Below are 18,822 nucleotides of genomic sequence, written 5' to 3'. Positions count from 1 at the left end.
GTTTTGTTGGATTTAAAATTTAGTGTGATTTTTGGTGCTATTGATACGGAAGACTTAAGATAAAATATATTGTTTCTTTTTGGTAGTTTTATCAGCTGTATATATTATTAAACCTGTGTTTTTTTTTTGTTTGAAATTGTTTTTGAGATTTTATTGATAGATATAGCTCTAGAGTCTTCACTTTAATTGCTAATACTGCATTTTATACATTTTTCTGCTTTTTAGATTATTCTAATTTTTAATGATTAGAAATAACAGAGTTGGGGAGTGCTTGCTTTTTTTTTCCTGGTAGATTTACCTGTTCTTAGTATTTGCTAAAAATTATGAGTAAAACTTTCTGGCCTTCATATATGTTTGGGGGAAGATTTTTTAACTACAGGTCATATTTTCTGTTTCTTCTTAAGTCAGTTTTGGTAATTTCTATTTTTCTTGGGATTTTTTTTTCCATTTTAAAGTTTATTGATCTAAAATTGCCTCTTAAAAGTTTTGCTATATCCATAGTTCTGGGTCCTTTTGAATTCTGAAGATTTATAATTTCTCTTTTTCTGTGTCAGTTTTACTAGAAATTTGTCATTTTTAGTTAGTATTTTTAAAAAGCAAAGTTTTTAGTATGTTTAATTTTTCGTTTTAGCTTTATTGTTTCCTTTCTTATAATTTTTAGGGGTTTATTCTTTTATCCTAACTAATTAAGTTGAAGGCTTGATTCAGTAATTTCTAGCCTCTCTTTTCTAATATAAGTAGTTAGAATTATAAATTTAGTTATTGTACCAGTTCTGCTGTGGACTATTTTTATAATAGTTCAATTTTTAAAGTATTTAAAAATTAGCACTATGACTTTTGTGGGAGAGGGGTGCCAAAGATCGAACTCAGGGGCACTCAACCACTGAGCCACCTCCTCAGCCCTATTTTGTATTTTATTTAGAGACAGGGTGTCACTGAGTTGCTTAGCACCTTGGTTTGCTGAGGCTAGCTTTGAACTCACGATTTTCCTGTCTCAGCCTCCAACTGCTGAGATTACAGGCGTTTGCCACCATGTCCAGTGCACTGTGACTTCTTGAGTCATTTGAAAATAAGATTTTTGAATTTCCGAATGCATGAGTTCTTTTTTTAAAAAATCTTATTAATTTATAACCTCAGTGTGGTGAGAGAGCATGGTCTATATGATTGTGATTCTTTGAAATTAATTTGGACTTACATTATGAATGGCCTATCATGTGGCACATTTTTATAAATATTCCAGGTGTGATTGGTAAGTACAGTGTTCTGTGTCCATTAAGTCAAGTTTGTTAATTTAATTGTTTCAAGTCCTTACGGGTAATATTGTCTGCTTGTGCTAGCAATTACTGAAAGATGTTTGTCATAAAATTCTCTCATTAGGATGACAGTTGTCTTTTTTTTTTTTTTTAATGTTTTGAAGCTAATTTAGTAGGTCCTTCCAAGATTAGAACTGATAATATTTTCTTAGTGAATTAATTTATCATTATAGCAATTTTTATCTTTAGTAATTACCTTTAAGTCCTCTAAGGTAAGTACAACAATTTTGTTTCGTATTTGTTATCTTTTTCTTGCTCTTTTATTATTTACTGTGTTAGATATACCCTTTATAAGCAGTATTATATTTAGGATTTGATTTTTAAAAATATTATTTTGAAAGTCTGTTCTATGAAATTGAATAGTTTAAATTATTCACATTTATTGGTTCATTTGGATTAATTTTCATTATCTTATTTTGTGTTCTGTTTTACAAATAAGTAATTTTTCTCCTATTTTTTTAAAGTAGTTATTCTAGATATTTTAATGTGTCTATATAAAGCTGAAATTAGTTTAACTATTCTCTAAGTTGTGGAATAACCTTAGAGTACTTTGTACTTGTAATCACTTTTTATATGCTATTGTTGCTCAGTATTTTCATTATATTTCTTTTTTTTCCCCCTTAATCCAACAAATTAGACATTTTTCCCCCTATTTTCTTGTCTCATCATTGCTCTGTTTTCACAGACCCTGGTACTAACTTTTTCCCTTTGAAGTGTATATTTTACAAGTTCTTTCAGAGAGGATCAGTTGTTATTAAGTTCTCTCAATTTTGATTTGCCTGTAAATGTCTTCCAAGATAGTTTAAGATTGATAGTTATTTTCCCTTAGCACTTTAAAAAATTTTCCAGTCTTCTGGTTTCCATTGCTACTCTTAAGTTAGCTATCTGTTGAATTATCTTTTCTTTTTGGGTGATGTATGCTCTTCATGGAGATGATTTTTAAGATCTTGGTTTTCAGTTGGCAGTTTTACGACATTGTGGGTCTGGATTAAGATTTGTTGGGCTTTCCCAATCACAGCATCAAGTTTTTATAAAGTAAATTCTGGACAATTCTCAGCCACGTGTCTTTTGAGTATTACCCTTTCTTTATCCCTTTATACGGCAGTCCTTCCCCCAAGTTTACCTAGTCAGTCAGGTGTCATCTTTTAAGATCCTTGTTTTGTGTAAGGGCTTCCAATTCACTTCTCCATTTTTGGTATTCTTCTATTTGTTTAGATCAAAAATGTCCTATTGTGTTCATACTTTAATATTACATTTATTCTTTTAGGGACTTAAATTTTTATATACTGTTTTCTATTAATATAATGTGAACTCGGATATTGACAGAATCCCTTTCTTTTCATTAAGCTAATTATTATGGGGGGATATATTCCAGATTTGTTTTGTCTCTACCTTCCTCTCTTCTACTCTTTCTTTGTTCAAATTACTGTAACTTGGCATGTGGCATCCTCCTCATTCCCCGTGCCTCAGATAGTCTTACTTTTTTTAAAAATATTTTTTAGTTGTTGATGGACCTTATTTATTTATTTATTTTTAATTTGTGTATGGTACTGAGAATTGAACTCAGTGCCTCATGCATGCTAGGCAAGCGTGCTACCACTGAACCATAACCCCAGCCTCTGATAGTCTTTACTTTTTGATAAAACAGTTTCCCAGATTCATTCTGATTTTTCTTATTCCAAAGAAATGGGACAGGGCTGTCTTTAAGAAGTCCTGGTTCCTTTTAGTGAAGAATGACAATAGAGATGAAAAGATGGTGTGTGGATAGGCATTGAATGAGGGTGAGATGTGCTGTTGATTTCAGGTAGACCATTTTTTAGGGATTGAATGAGAAAAGAATAATTTTCCTTATTTTGATCTTTACAATTTAATATGACATGCTTCTGTACTCTTAATTTTAAAAAATTAAATAGAGCATATGGTTTTCTCAGACCCCAAGACTTAGTAATTGCTACTTTGACTTAGCAAGAATGTTTTAAAACCATATCAAGATTTAGTAGAATAAAACAATCCCCATCCAAATGTTGTTAGTATTGTTGTTCATAAGGTCATCAAATTATACTTCATAAAGTGAATTTTCAATTATTTTAAGAGATGTAGTAGAAAAAATCCTGGATTTAAAGAAAGAAGACTTTAATTCTAGTCTTAGCTTAATCATATTGCTAAATGAAAATGATAAGTAACTTAAAATTTTAAAAAATTGCTAGTCTGTGGATAATAGATGTGAAAACACTAAAATACCATGTACACGTAAATAAATATTTATGTTGAAGATAAAACCAGGTAATATTTGCTTTATTCAATATTTTGCTTTCATGGTATTTTAATTTTTTTAATGCTAAGATTTTAAGTACTTATACAAATTTGGACAAGATGCTCATTTTCAGTATGCCATTTATAAAGTGATATTATTAAAAAATTCTTATGGCATTTTGTTGTTCCTATGTTCATAAAATATTTCTCATTAATAAATGATACATGGCTGGGGATATAGCTCAGTTGGTAGAGTGCTTGCCTCACATGAATCAAGGCCCTGGGTTCAATCCCTAGCACCACAGAAAATAAATGAATGAATGAATAAATGATATAGTAGTCAAGGCTTCAGTATGCGGTTTTCTAAATGAAACAGAACCAGAGCTCTTATTTACAAATTTGCAAAATTTTAGAAATACTACTATAGGTGTATATCTGTTTTTGAATATTGTGTGTGTATGTGTGTGTATGTATGTACATATGTGTGTATATATGTATATTTATACAGGTACACACACACATACACATGTATGTAATATTCTTTTCTTTTGGTGGGGGTAGGGTACCAGGGATTGAACTCAGGGGCACTTAACCACTGAGCCACATCCCCAGCCATATTTTGTATTTTATTTAGAGACAGGGTCTCGTCTCACTGAGTTGCTTAATACCTTGCTTTTGCTGAGGCTAGCTTTGAACTACTGATCCTCCTGTGCTGCTGAGACTATAGGAGTGCACTACTATACCTGGCTTACATGTAATATTCTTATTTGTGTTTTAGGTGGTCTTGGAGGCATTGGAATGGGACTTGGTCCAGGTGGACAGCCTATTAGTGCTAGCCAATTGAACATAGGTGGTGTAATGGGAAATTTAGGTCCAAGTGGTGAGTATTCTTTATTTCTTTTTAAATGATATGTTTGCTATATTATGGCTTACATTTACTGGTTTGTCATAATGTTTAAAGGACTCCTCTAGAGCTATTTAGGATGTCATTTCAGTGTGAAAAAGAAATGAGACCTTGAGAGCAGTTAACATGCAAGAGGGTAGGCAAAGTTCAGGAGTGCTTCTCTGGGACCAGTCATGTTATAGCTAGCTTTTTAGCACTGTGGATATTGAAATATGTTTAAGGCAGAAGGAGAGTTCTCAACATAGTGCTGTGTGTATTCGGGTATCTGGGTATCCTTTTTTTTTTTTTTGCAAGGGCTGAAATGCTGTTATAGGCAGTTTAAATTTGTTTATTTAGTTAGGAAGGTCGCCTTTTAGGTAGCTCTTTGATTGCTTTATTTGGGCTAACTTTTGTTTGTTTTTAAAGATTGGTTTTCAAATTTTTTGGTATCAGACCCTTTTATGCTTTTAAAATTTGTCAAAAACCCCCAGGTGATTTTGTTTATGTGGTTATGTTTCTCAATATTTACTATAAAACCTAGAAATTATAAAAATTTACATATTTGTTTAAAATAGCAATAATTAACCCTGACTGTAAACTTAACCTTAAAGATTACATTTACTATGTATAATACATACAAAAATATAATATAGCACATATTTAACAAACTATTTCCAGTACAAAAAAAAAAAAAGCGAGAAAAGTGGTATTTTTGTTGTGCATGTTTAGTTTAGTATAAGACAGCCATGCTATTATATCTATTTCTGCATTGTTTGCTGATCTATATCATCTAGTCTCTAGATATTTACACCTTATGTTATGCACATGAGAGAATGAGAGTAAAATTAATCAAATGATGTCAGTATTTGATGACTGAAGTGGTTTTGACCTGTTGGACCCTTGGAGGTCCCCATATCATACTTACAGTATTACTTTTTTATTTGATGGACTTACAATTGCTGTTAAATTCCTACTTTTGGTGACATGATAAAATTACACTTTAAATTATAAGGGTAGGTATGATAATCATTCTGATCCAGATTTTCTCCTTTACCCTTAGACTTATCATACCCTCACCTTCTTAAATACACACTATTTGTATTCTTTAATTTTTTTACTCTATTAACTATCTTCTTTAGAGGAGTCCTTACTTCCTCACCTGATCTCTAAAGCTATGGTAATATTTCTGTGTTATGAAAAAGTAAATGATTGCTCATTTATGAATAAACTGAATATTGTAGGTGTGATCACTGAATTTTGGTTTCTTGTCTATTGTTCAAAGAGGCCTTTTGGGAGACCTATGATTAGATAATCTACTCTGGCATAGCACTTTCCATCTCTTTGTATCAGGCTCCTTCCCTAGTGTTCCATTGTGACTAGTGATATCTGTTTTGCTATATAATACATTTTGTCACTCTTAGTCATAGAAATAAGATGCACTGAAAGTACATACTGTGTATTTTATTTGAGGTATGGGAATGGATGGTCCAGGTTTTGGAGGAATGAATAGAATTGGAGGAGGTATGTATAAGTATTTGTTTTTTGCATGTTCCCATCACCACTTTTTAGAAACTAGAAACTTTGTTGAGAATTCTAAGAAGAAAAGTCACAATTTATTTTTGGCTCATATCCTAAAGGATGCTAGAAGAAATTGAGTCAGGTGTATACTTAAGAGAAGGCAATCTATTAAATGAAGTAGCTACACAAAGTAGGGTGGATAAAGAGCTTATAGGTGAGACTTGACATTTATAAACTGTACCTTTCAGCTATATAACTGACAGTCAAATCTTAGAATTAATCTTTATTTCATAGGAATTGGGTTTGGTGGTCTGGAAGCAATGAATAGCATGGGAGGATTTGGTGGAGTTGGCCGAATGGGAGGTAGGTAAATATATATAGAAGGATGTATATACTATTTTACTTTTACTTATTATTGAAATTCCCCCCCTCCCTTCTTCACTTAGGAATGGGTGCTATAGATGTCTTCAGAAGGCATATGGGCACTAGGGGATAAGGACAGGCATGGCAGGAATGGGGATTGTATGTGTGGTGTGTGAGGTAAGTTGGGTAAATCATAGACTATTTTGTATTTATGACTTTTGCTTTTTTCAGTTTAGTTTAGATATGTTCCTGAATGGTTTACCATGCATTGATGTACTTGAAAAAGAGTTAATTTGTTGCACAATCTTTTCAGAGCTATACCGTGGCGCGATGACTAGTAGCATGGAGCGAGATTTTGGACGTGGTGATATTGGAATAAATCGAGGCTTTGGAGATTCCTTTGGTAGACTTGGTAGGGCTGGCTGAATGCTTCCTTTTCCTTTTTTCAGGTTATATTTTAAGAAATGGGGGTTCTCTTCATTTTTGTGAAAAATCAGAAGTTTATAATGTTCCATATAATTTATTACCTGAAGAAAACACTTTAGGGATTTTAATGTACTAGCTCTCTTTTCTCAGTATCTTATATATCTTAGAATCTATTTCTGAAATAATTTTTTATACTTTTCAGTTATTGTGTGTTTTCTGAGAGCTTAGTACCTTAGGAATTTTAAAATATGATTATTTAAATTAATTAGTATATTATCTTTCCATCCTTGTTTAGGCAGTGCAATGATTGGAGGGTTTGCAGGAAGAATAGGAGCTTCTAACATGGGTCCAGTAGGATCTGGAATAAGTAGGTTTAAATTTTACTTGAGTGCTTACAAAGACTTTGTAAGAGTTGTGATTATAGTATAGAAATACTTTGTTCTTATGTTTGTGTCTTCTTGTAATTTGAGAAACGTTAATAATTAATGAGCTAATAATAAGCCTCTCTGATCACTGTTTGAAATTTGTAAATTAACTGTTTAAATTTTACTTCTTTGATGTCTCCAAATTAACACCAGATTATGTGTTAACTATAAGCCAGTCCAAGAATCATCTTTCCACCTAAGGAATATGAGTTTTTCTCTGATTGTGTATCAGGAGCAACTTTTGCTTTAGTGACAACCTTGTTTGCATTTTATTTTCTGTAGCAGCTATTAGTGACTACCTTATTTTATCTATAAACATCTTGTGTGTTTTGGTAGATGCAGACATAATACTTGAGGGATAAGGTTTAAGGAGTTATTATTTCTTCTTTTCTTAAACCTTTTCCCATGATAGAATCAAGAATTCTGACAATACTGGAGAATGCTGAATATCTCCCATCTGTTTAAACTACCATATTTTAGGCCTTATAGTAAGCCTTAACACATGGCACATGGCTTATTTTTTGTTGTTTATTTATTTATTTATTTTTATATGGAATGCTTCACAAATTTTTATGTCATTTTTGCATAGGGACCGTACTAATTGTTTTGTTCCAATTTTAGTTTATGTGCTGTCAAAGCATGCACTTTTTTTTCTTTTAGGTGCTGGGGACCAACCCCAGGGCCTTGTGATTGCTAGGTAATTGATCTACCACAGACACACACCTCAACCTTTATTTTTTGAGATGGGGGTTTTACCTAGTTGCCCAGGCTAGCCTCCATATTGGGATCCTCCTACCTCAATGTCCTGAGTGCTGGAATTATAGGCATGTACCACTGCACCCAGCAAAGGCTTAGTTTTTTAACTGTGTTGCTGCCTGAACCTTCCCTACTTTATTGACTTTCTTTAATTGATTAAATTTCACAAGCAGAAAATACAATTTACTACACCTATTCTGAGAGAATTCTAAAGACCTGTTAGCTAAATACATTTAATTCATTGTACTTTCTTCTCGTTTTATTCATTTTTTTCATCATTTTTGTAGCTTTGGCCCTTTTTCTGTTAATTGTATCATCTTTACCTTCTTCTTTTATCTCAGTCTTTTACTTCTGTTTCCCTGATTTTTATACTTGCTACTAACTGAAAAAAGTAGTCAATTTGAAGGTGACATTTTTACATTTTTCATGTGTTAGATACAAGAAAGAAAAGATAAGTTTTAAGAATGAATATGAGTAGAATATTCAGTGAATAAAGTCAATGCTTAAAAATGAAGAAGGGATGAACCGGGAGCTAAATTCCCAAGCTTTGGTTAAAAGGAAACAATGCCAATTCTTGTTCTCACCACGTTTTGTATAATAGTGAAATTGAAAGTTTTTCTATATTGAAATTTGAATTGATATTAAAAGAATGATTATATGGGAAACAGAGGTGAAGATACTGAGATGAAAAAGTTAAAATTATGTAGGAGAGTATGATAAGACATATGCTGGAATTATAATAATTGAACTTATCTACTTAAATCTTTGTTCTAAGTTGTTATTAGTATGATTGGAAAGTAAAAATAAGGAGTAAGAATAATATCTAATAAAGCAATAGAATATTTACATAATATACTTTTATGATCAGAATATAATTTTATAGAGATATATGTAAATGTATTTATATGGTAGTTAGAATTAAGATGTCTCAACTAACCAGATATATATACCAAGTTAAATTCTATTCCTTTGAAAATTGTTATATTGTCTGTCTGAAAATAATTTTGTTTGTATATTATCTAATTATGTAAATGAATTTTTCTCTTCCCTTTTTACTCATAAATGATTCTCTCCTTTTCCCTTCCTTTCTCCTCCTGCTTTTGTTTTTGAAACAAAAACACAAAACTCTTAAAATCCCCCCTGCCCTTCTTGAAAATCCAGGTGGTGGAATGGGTGGCATGAACAGTGTGACTGGAGGAATGGGGATGGGACTAGACCGCATGAGTTCCAGCTTTGATAGAATGGGACCAGGTATAGGAGCTATACTGGAAAGGAGCATCGATATGGATCGAGGATTTTTATCGGGGCCAATGGGAAGCGGAATGAGAGACAGAATAGGCTCCAAAGGCAACCAGATATTTGTCAGAAATGTAAGCAAATAAATGGTAAAGGATACTTAAAATTCTTTTTTCCCCTGTATATGTGTTACTAATACCTCTTTTCATTCTAGCTGCCTTTTGACTTGACTTGGCAGAAACTCAAAGAGAAATTCAGTCAGTGTGGTAAGTATGCTAATGACGTAGATATGTTTAATTTATTGTGAAGGAAAAAATTGTTTTGAAATTTTTGAACATTGTATTAAGTCCTTTACTTGACCTAGTATCTATTCCTGAATAGTATGGATAGCTAGTATCTATTCCTGAATAGTATGGATAATGTTCCAGGTCTAACTTGATTTCAAATAAATGAATTATTTTCCTATCTTCTGACTTAAACAAGTGAAAATTACTGGTAAATACTGAAGTTTAGAGAATAGCCTGTTATCCTGTCAGTAAATCTTTTTTTTTTCTTCTTCTTCTTTTTTTTTTTTTTAGTTACCCAATTTTAAAAAGTTGAATATAGGGGTTGGGGTTTTAGCTCAGTGGTAGAGCGCTTGCCTCTCATGTGTTAGGTACTGGGTTTAATCCTCAGCACCACCTAAAAATAAATAAATAGAGTGTATCCATCTACAACTAAAAAAAAAAAAAATTAAAAAAAGTTGAAAATGTACCATTGTTTACATTAAAAGTTTTTTCCTCATGAAATATATTAATAAGCAGTGTATTAATTTCCTTCTTTAAGAGTAGAGTCAGAATGACCCACTCAGATGCTGATATCCAGTTGATATGTAGTTAATAAGTGAGAGCCATTCTGTACACACTGTTTCTACAAGACACAAGACACTTAGCTGGTAGTATTGAATCCACTGCTAGTAATGCTGTAAACACCATATGTTCTGGTGGCTCTTTTGTAAATCATTATTGGCTATAATGACACTACCTATCCAACCTTAATGTATTCCTTAAGTCTGTAGAAGATTAGATGGATTATTACTTTTAAAAGAGAGCCTTTTATATACCATACTTATTTTTGCTATCAAATTTTATTTGATAAAATTATCATTTTTGTTTTTGTAAATTATGATGAACGAATTAGTGCAATTAGCACAAAGAAATAGATTTCCTGATGTTACATGGAATCCCAGAATATATACTCCTAATAGTAAGATATGTAGGTAGCAAGTAATGATGAAAAGGGCTAAATATTTGGAATATATCTTTAATTTTTTTAAGGCCACAAAGGGACAAGTTTAGTGTTCTTCCATAAAAATAGCCTTTGTGAGCTACTTTCAGAGATAATAGTATCTACTGGATTCTTGATCTAACTTTTTACAGCTTTTATTGTTTGTTCACATTTTCTTCCATTGTAGATGGAGATCTTGAGGGCAAGAACTGTCTTTTTATCCTAGCACCTTTCATTGCCTCTGTACATATATTAAGAGTTTATGAAATGTTTTATAAGATAAGCATTCTGAGAAGATCTTTCATTTATTAATTATTTATTCATTCACTCTTTAAGCCTGAAAATATTATATTTTTGGCAGTCTGCTAGGCACTTTGAAGGTGAACAAAGTCAGATACCCCAGTCCTCAGAACATACAGTGTGAATTGTTTAGGATGTTCGGTTGGCTCCCTTTGTTAGTTGTCCTTTTATTTTGGACTAATTTAAAATTTATGGATGGGAAACTTAATATTTATTTTCATAAAAAAGTTGTTAAGAACAAATCAACTAGTAAATACAGCCAAGAGAAAGCAAAATAGTAAAGTTCTTTCAAGGTGTTCATAGTTTTTAGGAGTAAGTACATTTATCAGAATGAGTAAGTAGCATCTGGCCATGAATCCTATAGACCACAGTGACATGAACATATTAGGGCCTTAGTGTTATGAGGAACAATGGCAGCAGGTATAGGTAATCTCTGTTCTTGTATTTTCAGGAAAAGCAAAACAAAACAAAAAAAAAACTCCAAATACGACATCTTAAACAGTAGACATGAGTAATAAGATAAAGAGCAAAGCAAGGCAAAGAAATGACAGTGAAAATGTGAGCAGTATTGAGGTGACTGTTCTTTATCCTTTATAGACACATGTTCTTTTGTTTTAATTTTTTTAAATTTATTTTTATTTTTGCATTACAATTCTTAATACACCATTATACCATAATTTATCATATCTCTGATTATATATAAGGTAACACATGTTCTTTTGATGTCAGGTATAAGCAAGGCAAGGCTTCCAGAAAACTTTAGGGCTCTTGGTGGGCTTCTGGTTGGAGTGGCATTTTTTTTTTCTTCCTGTGACCAAAGGTCAATAATATATGTTAAAAATGGTTACTTTTGCTCAAATACATTCAATTAAATATTTATGTATATACGATGTTTGTGTCAGAATAAATTTCTATAATGGTAAACATTTTGGAAAATAATTGAAAGGGGTTGGCAAGGATTTGACCTATCACTTCCTATCCTTGAACCTAAGGTTGCCTGATTTGGATTTAGAAAAAGCAAAATCATATTACTGTAGGTGGCACAGTACAGAGGAAGAAACAAGGATGGGAAAAATTGATCTACATAATCTTTTTTTTTTTTTTAAAGAGAGAGAAGAGAGAGAAATTTTTAATATTATTTTTCAGTTTTCAGTGGACACAACATCTTTATTTTATTTTTATGTGGTGCTGAGGATCGAACCCAGGGCCCCGTGCATGCCAGGCGAGCGCATTACCGCTTGAGCCACATTCCCAGCCTGGACATAATCCTTTTATCAAGAATGAGACCAATTTTCTGTGCAGTATTAGTATTGCAAGTTGTTTCGTTATTCTGTTATACCACATTAATAGATCAAGGGTATTAGTAATACCTTAATTATTATTTCAGAAAACTTATTAAGTCAATAATAGATAAAGCAGATTTAGTGATGGAGTGGCATTGTTTTGACATGAGGTCAGCAATTGAAAGACATTTCCTGAAAAGAAAAACTATCCAAATCTACATTAAAAAATTTTTGTACAATATTTTGTTTATATAGAATAGTGGTTATAAATGATTATTTTTTATTTCATTTTTTAAAACTCTGTTATTTTTGTTTGTTTTAATTGTAGATGGACAGCATGCCTTTTTTTTGTTTATTTATTTTTTATACAGTGGTAAGGTTCAAACCCAGGGCCTCACACATGCTTGACAAGCAACTCTGCCACTAAGCTATAGCCTCAGCCCTTAACTCTATTCTTACATCCCTTTTTTTGATTAGTCTGTATATAAGACTAATGATTTTTACATTTTCAATTCTTTTGTAAAAGCTTCTGACATTTCTATTTTATAGTAAGCTGATGCCATACTTATAAATTTCCTATCATCTTCTCTATTTTTAACCTTAAATTGTATTGATAGCAAAGAAAATAAGTTATGATTATATGGAAACAAATATACAGATACTGACAAATATAGATATTACCCGTCTTGTTTGAATTGAACCATCCTTTTTTTTTGTTCTTTGTCTTTTTCTTCTTGTAGTATGAGAAGTTTCTTTTAACTTGCCTCAAGCCAGTAATGGCCTTTTTGACATTAAAAGGCAGCTTTTTTGTTGTTGTTTTCTTGAGCTTTGGGTGAATAAGTTTATACTTTTGCTTGCTTCTGAAAAACAGGTTAGTGGTATTCTATGCATCTCTCCCAAAGAATATCTTCCAGTAAATGAACCTACTGGCAAGCCCCTCTGCTATTAAAATGTCTCTAGTAGTTAATTCTCTTTGATGGAGCAATTATAAAGGCTGAGGAAATATTATATTATGGGTTGTATTACCCTCAATATATAATTTTCTCAGCTTTTATAATTCAGGAAAAGTTTTCAGATCTTATATTTAACAAGGGGAGAAATAAATAAGTATAATGGCTGTTTCCCAGTTCTTCCTCCTAATTCCAGTAAGCCCCTAAAAGGTGATGTTTTTGAGCACAGGCCAGTAAGACACACATTATTTTGTAGTAAAATCTCTTTTTATCCTGCCTTATGTAACATGCATTTATAAAGAAATGCATAAGAAAGTTGAGTATCAATAAATTAACTAACCTATTTAGAGTTGGACCTCACATTAGTTTGGTTTGTGCACATTTTCAGTTCTTGTTCAGTTAATGAGGTCAAATAGGTAGTTTTCCAAACTTGCTCCTTTGTTGTTTATATGCTTCTTTGGCTCAGTATGATGCAGGACTCTTAAAATTTTAGACTTGCAATGCAGGGAAGGCTCATTCTCAATTTTTCCTTCTAGAAACCATGTAAACAAATATAACTTTGTTCTATAGATTTTCATTGTGTAACATTTCTACTATTAGTGTGCTGGTTAACTGCATAGAATGGTGACTTGTGGTAGGTTTTATTGACTACAACATTTACTTTTTTCAGAATGATTAGTGGATTTTGTAAAATAATAGTAATAACAATCCAATAATAGTAAAAATAATAATAAGTAAAGAAAATTCATTGGTGGAAGCACTTTTTTTTTGTTGTGAAGAAACACCCAATTTTTTTTTTTTTTTTTGGTCCCTTGTGTCGTAATTATGCTTTCTTACGGAAGAATGTCTGATTTTGTTTTTTTCTCCTGTGGTTATGTTATAGCTTTATTTATTCAGATTTTGTTGAACTATTTGCTCATTTATAGCTGCTTTAATTTGATCTATATTTAGATATGCTCTTATCAGCAATTCTGAAAGTATACTGACGTTAATAGATTGGGTTAAATAAAGTAGAAGTTTCTTTTAATGTAAGATAAATAATGTCTAGAACTATTGTATATAACAGCAATGAGTTTAATCGTGTTATTGATTTCTCTAGGCATACTATTTTGTCCTACACTCTTATTAAAAGTATCAGTTTTATTTTTGTTGAGTCCTTAGAGCATTTAAAAAGTTAGGTCTGATTTCAATTGATTATTTGAAATTAACTTTTTCTTTTGAATTAATTAACTTTGGAAAATACCTCAATTAGCATTTTTATAACAGTAGAAAGAAACTTGGAAAACTTAACAAACATTTCTGCTTCTATCCTACTGGGATTTTGGGGGGATACACTAAACTGTGACACAAGTATCTGTGGGTCATGCTATATAGCTTTAATATCCAAACTGTAAAAAATTTCAGGTATCTTAGCTGAGGGGTCTTGTCATCTAGAAAGGCTGAAGATCATTATGAGGTCATTGTGTGGTTCCTAAACTTGAGGGACATAGTTTAAGAGAATTGTTTAAAAGAGTCTTGTCCTGGAGATGGAGAGACAGATTATGCAAAAAATAGGACACATTTTCCTTTGAAGTTTTTAAGATTTCTTCCTTGATTGAACCCTACTGTTGCTTAAAAATCTGTGTGAAGTACTTAGAAAAACCCTTAATTTTTAGATAAAATTAGAATAAAGAAGAACCTTTAATCTTAAAGCCCTTAAATTCTCTACAGTCCATTTCAAAATCACTATAAAATACTGCCATTTACCAAGGTGTGCTTCTGTAATTAGACTTGCTTTTTTTCAGTTACCAGCTTTCAAGGTGTCATAAGGACTGTGGAAATAGTACTACATCTTAAAGAGATCTTCATATATATGTAGATATATGTTTATTTCAATTTATGTGTGTGTGTATATATATGTAGATGTATACATATGTATACATATATCTATTACATTTATCTATCTCCCAGTTTAATTTTGTGTTTACTAAAAAGTGTGGTTACTATTTTTTAATTAATTTTTTTTTCATGTTATCAGTTGTGCACTAAATATTATTTGGATCTACTTTAACCATTAAAACATGATTTCTCTAGATAGTAGTTTTGTTTTATCAAAACTTTGAGGGCACATTAAGAATTATCTGACCTATGTTATGGTTTTAGCTTCGTGTAACAATTATCATTTGTTACATATTTATCATCATAGACCATTTAATTAGTGCCAAGAAGATGAGCAACTGACAACTAGTGGTTTTAAAAGGAAATGCAATAATATGGGGTAGGAAAAAAAAAAAAAAACAACAAAAGTAAAAAAGTAATTCAGGGTGCTACAGATAGGAGATAATTCAGATCAAGATTTCAACAAGAAAATAGTCTTAACCATGTATTAAGATTAAAAATTGATTCTCTCATCTGAAAAGGGATCATGCAAGTGTTTGACAGGCCTTTTTTTAAAAACAAAAAACAAAAAACCTTTACTCTTCTTCAATTTTTGCCCCTTTTTAGAGCTAAATATGTCTGGCTGTATGTTTTTTTGCCAGATTAAAATTAACTCATACTGACCTACCAGCTATAATATTTGAAGTCCTCTAGTTTGATTTGTTTTGACATATACATCTTGAGAGGAGGGAAATACTATTGTAGTCACATCCTAAATTTAAGACCTGTTCGGATTGGGTCATCATGACTCCCAAGTTTGCCTCAATATAGTCTTACTTTACATTTTTTATTTATGTATAATTATTAATAATTCCCCCTTTTACTTGCTAGTATTCTGGTTTCAAGTACAGATTTCATGTTTGCTTTATTTGGATAAAGGATATGAATTTATTTCAAATGCCACTTAAAAAAATATTTTTAGTTGTAGATGGACACAGCACCTTTATTTTTTTGTTTTTATATGGTACTGATGATCACCCAGTGCCCCACGGGTGCTAGGGAAGCACTCTAATGCTGAGCTACAACTCTAATATTGTACTCAAATGTCACTTTTTAGAATTAGCAGTCATATTAACTGTGTAAGGAACAATTGTGAAATGTCTGATTTTTCTTATATTTTGAGAAACTGCTCTGAGGTTTTTTCTCCTTTGTGTTATTAACATCATTGTTTTTACCTTTGTTAATTTTAATCAGTGTTCTCTTTCATAACTGCTTCCATAACACATATGATGCCATTCTTAAGATTTTTGAGTCCAAATTGTGTTAGTGAATAAATGGCTTTGGTATTGCTGTAAAAGAACAGATTTGGTGGGGCTTTTTGTGGCCTGATAGAAATTAGATTTTCAGCATTCACTCTTATTTCCATGAGATGAAGAAGCAAAGTGAAGATAAAGAGAAGGATGATTAGGGATTCTGGGCAGTGAGAAACTCTATTCTAAAGATAATTTTGATTAAATATATGTTTGGGGTCATGATGAGTTAATATTTTAAGCTAACTAGTCTTTATTACTATAAAGTTAATACTAGAAGCTAGGAATTTAACACAAATAAAACATATTAAGTCCTAAGGAAATTTATCTCAATTCCAACTTTATATATATTAATATATATGTACATTAGTATACATATGTTCATTACTCTATATGAATTGTATTCATAATATAAAATATGATAATTTCTTTATGAATTGTATTATATTCATAATACAAAATGATCTCATGTTTTATTGTTTTTATAACATTAATGTTTTAAGCCACGCTACTCATTACTTCATTGGCTATGAGGAATTTCAAATATGTATAGTAAAATGGAACCCATTTAAACTGACTAGTAATTCTGTAACTTTTCTTTTACAGGTCATGTAATGTTTGCAGAAATAAAAATGGAGAATGGAAAGTCAAAAGGTTGTGGAACGGTCAGATTTGACTCCCCAGAATCAGCTGAAAAAGCCTGTAGAATAATGAATGGCATAAAAATCAGTGGTAGAGAAATTGATGTTCGCTTGGATCGTAATGCATAATTTCAAACCACGGTTGGAACATTCCTTCATCTGTTTTGCTGAATCTACTAGTAAAAGTCATTTTTTTAGTAATACTGTATGCTTACAAAAGCTGTAAAAATGAACTTTTAAAATTCCCACCAGCTTTTAACAGTATAATGTTAAAAATATACTGTGATTTTTGTTAATCTCAAGTTTGGGTTTCCTAAAGACAGCAAGTCTGGTCATTCAGTTTAAATGAATGGTTATACTGTTTTTAATGAAATAAGCCATTTTCTTGTTGTTTTCAGTATGACATAGTAGTGTTTGTTCTAGTTTCCCCAGCCTTTATCAACTTATTGTACGGTAAATGATAAATGGTTTTTTCATAACTTGTGTTTTATAATATGTAATTGTTCATGAAAAGAAAGGGCTCAGACAAATTAGGATGTGATTTTGGTTGGTTTTAAATTGCTTTTCTGTGGTGATAAAGAATTACTATTAAGTAAGTTTTAGATTCTGAAATTTAGGATGTTTTTATTTGACTTAAATGAAGAAATGGGTTTTTCCTTCTCTACCACCCCCACCATTCACATTTTCCACATTAACACTATTAAGAATAATCAATCTCCACAGCCCCTTATTTTATTATTTCCAATAATTCCAAGTTCATATAGAACTGATAATGAAGCAAGCCCAATGTATAATAACAGGCAGACAGCTCCCAACCTTCTGTCTAATTTCCAACCATTAAAGTGAACTGCTAAAAAAAGAAAAATAATGGAAATGTTAAGAGAAATGGTTATATAAGTGAGTCCTTTGCTGTTTACTTCTACAGGAGCTGATTCATTTATAAAAGCAGTTTTAATAAGCCAGGGAACACCTAGGCATAGCATATCAAACACATTGGATCCTACAATGTTAGACATAGCCATGTCTCCTTTACCTGCAAAAGAAAAGCATGTTGTTAAAATGTGCATATAATACTGTTTTATTAATAATCTTCATAAGAAAAAAACACTGGATACTTTTTTGTTGTTGGTAGTTTTGGAAAATTGTTAGAGCAAGTCTTATTGAATTTGTATTTTTAAATTTTTCTTGGGTTAGTATTTAAGTTTAACATTTATTTAATAATGATTATCTTTATTTATTAAACCATTTTCAATAAGATATGTAGCTTACTCGTTGCTTTTCATTTTGATTTAGTTAATTACCATTTAATGCACAATTCAGTTAAATCATTTGGGGAATTAGATTGAATGAAATTAATTTGCTATGATATAATAAACTTGTCCCTTGAGTCAATTTTTTTTTCTTCAAAAGTATGTTACTGAAGAAATAAATATTTTCCACATTACCTTGACTCAAGTGTATTTAGCTAAGCTTAAAGAAAGGGCACTGCAGCTTCCAGGTCTTACCTTTTCTTGCAACCAGCACACTTGCAACTGTATCTGGTATGCTTGTTCCTGCTGCTAATAGAGTAAGGCCCATTACTGTGTCTGGAATTTCTAGTGTTTCCCCTGTAAGACACCATAGATATTATAAGTTATAAATCTTACAGATGAGCTAACCACTCTCTTAGATATTTCAGATATTTCCTCTTTGTTCAAAAACAAAATAGGCATGTTTAGATTTCTGAATCAATGTGTATTTACTTAGTTTTTAGCTAGCAAAATATTTGAATTGGGTTGGTAATTTGGGTAACCCAGGTAGTACAGATTTTTAATGACATTTGTAAAGATATTTAGCAGCCACAATTTTACCAATGAGAAATGTTCGTTCTCCATTTGGTATTTTTATAGAAGTTGTAGATGTTCACTGTTATTGGGGTTGTTGTTTACTTAATATATGCTAATGAGACTGATAATTTTCTTTTTTTAAAAAATATTTTCTTAACATAGTGAGTTAAGCCAACTCTCAATTTGAGCTACAAATGAGTAAACATGTATGTATTT

At 31.3% G+C, this 18,822-nt stretch overlaps 2 protein-coding genes and 1 pseudogene across 3 annotated transcripts in view; 1 reads left to right on the top strand and 2 right to left on the bottom strand.

The window, feature by feature from the left end:
- The window catches only part of Myef2 (myelin expression factor 2), a 36,887-nt gene extending 18,663 nt beyond the window's left edge, over positions 1-18,224 (top strand). Inside the window, exons 10-17 of one of the 2 annotated variants that reach the window (XM_027925658.3) lie at positions 4,345-4,446; positions 5,920-5,970; positions 6,262-6,330; positions 6,644-6,742; positions 7,052-7,123; positions 9,099-9,307; positions 9,388-9,439; positions 16,746-18,224. In XM_027925658.3, coding sequence (XP_027781459.1) covers positions 4,345-4,446; positions 5,920-5,970; positions 6,262-6,330; positions 6,644-6,742; positions 7,052-7,123; positions 9,099-9,307; positions 9,388-9,439; positions 16,746-16,909 — 818 coding nt within the window. In that variant the 3' untranslated portion in view covers positions 16,910-18,224. The remainder of the gene's footprint in view (positions 1-4,344; positions 4,447-5,919; positions 5,971-6,261; positions 6,331-6,643; positions 6,743-7,051; positions 7,124-9,098; positions 9,308-9,387; positions 9,440-16,745) is intronic. The other variant, XM_027925666.3, reaches the window with a different exon arrangement.
- On the bottom strand, positions 7,726-7,826 carry LOC114085149 (U6 spliceosomal RNA; annotated as a pseudogene).
- Positions 17,491-18,822, bottom strand: part of Slc24a5 (solute carrier family 24 member 5) — a 184,493-nt gene continuing 183,161 nt past the window's right edge. Inside the window, exons 9-10 of the mRNA XM_071607414.1 lie at positions 18,286-18,387; positions 17,491-17,813 (exon numbers count right to left, since the gene is read on the bottom strand). Of these exons, the coding sequence (XP_071463515.1) occupies positions 17,491-17,813; positions 18,286-18,387 (425 nt within the window). The remainder of the gene's footprint in view (positions 17,814-18,285; positions 18,388-18,822) is intronic.

The sequence above is a fragment of the Marmota flaviventris genome, chromosome 2 (assembly GCF_047511675.1).
Source record: "Marmota flaviventris isolate mMarFla1 chromosome 2, mMarFla1.hap1, whole genome shotgun sequence".
Taxonomy (NCBI): domain Eukaryota; kingdom Metazoa; phylum Chordata; class Mammalia; order Rodentia; family Sciuridae; genus Marmota; species Marmota flaviventris.
This window is presented reverse-complemented; position numbering and strand designations above follow the sequence as displayed.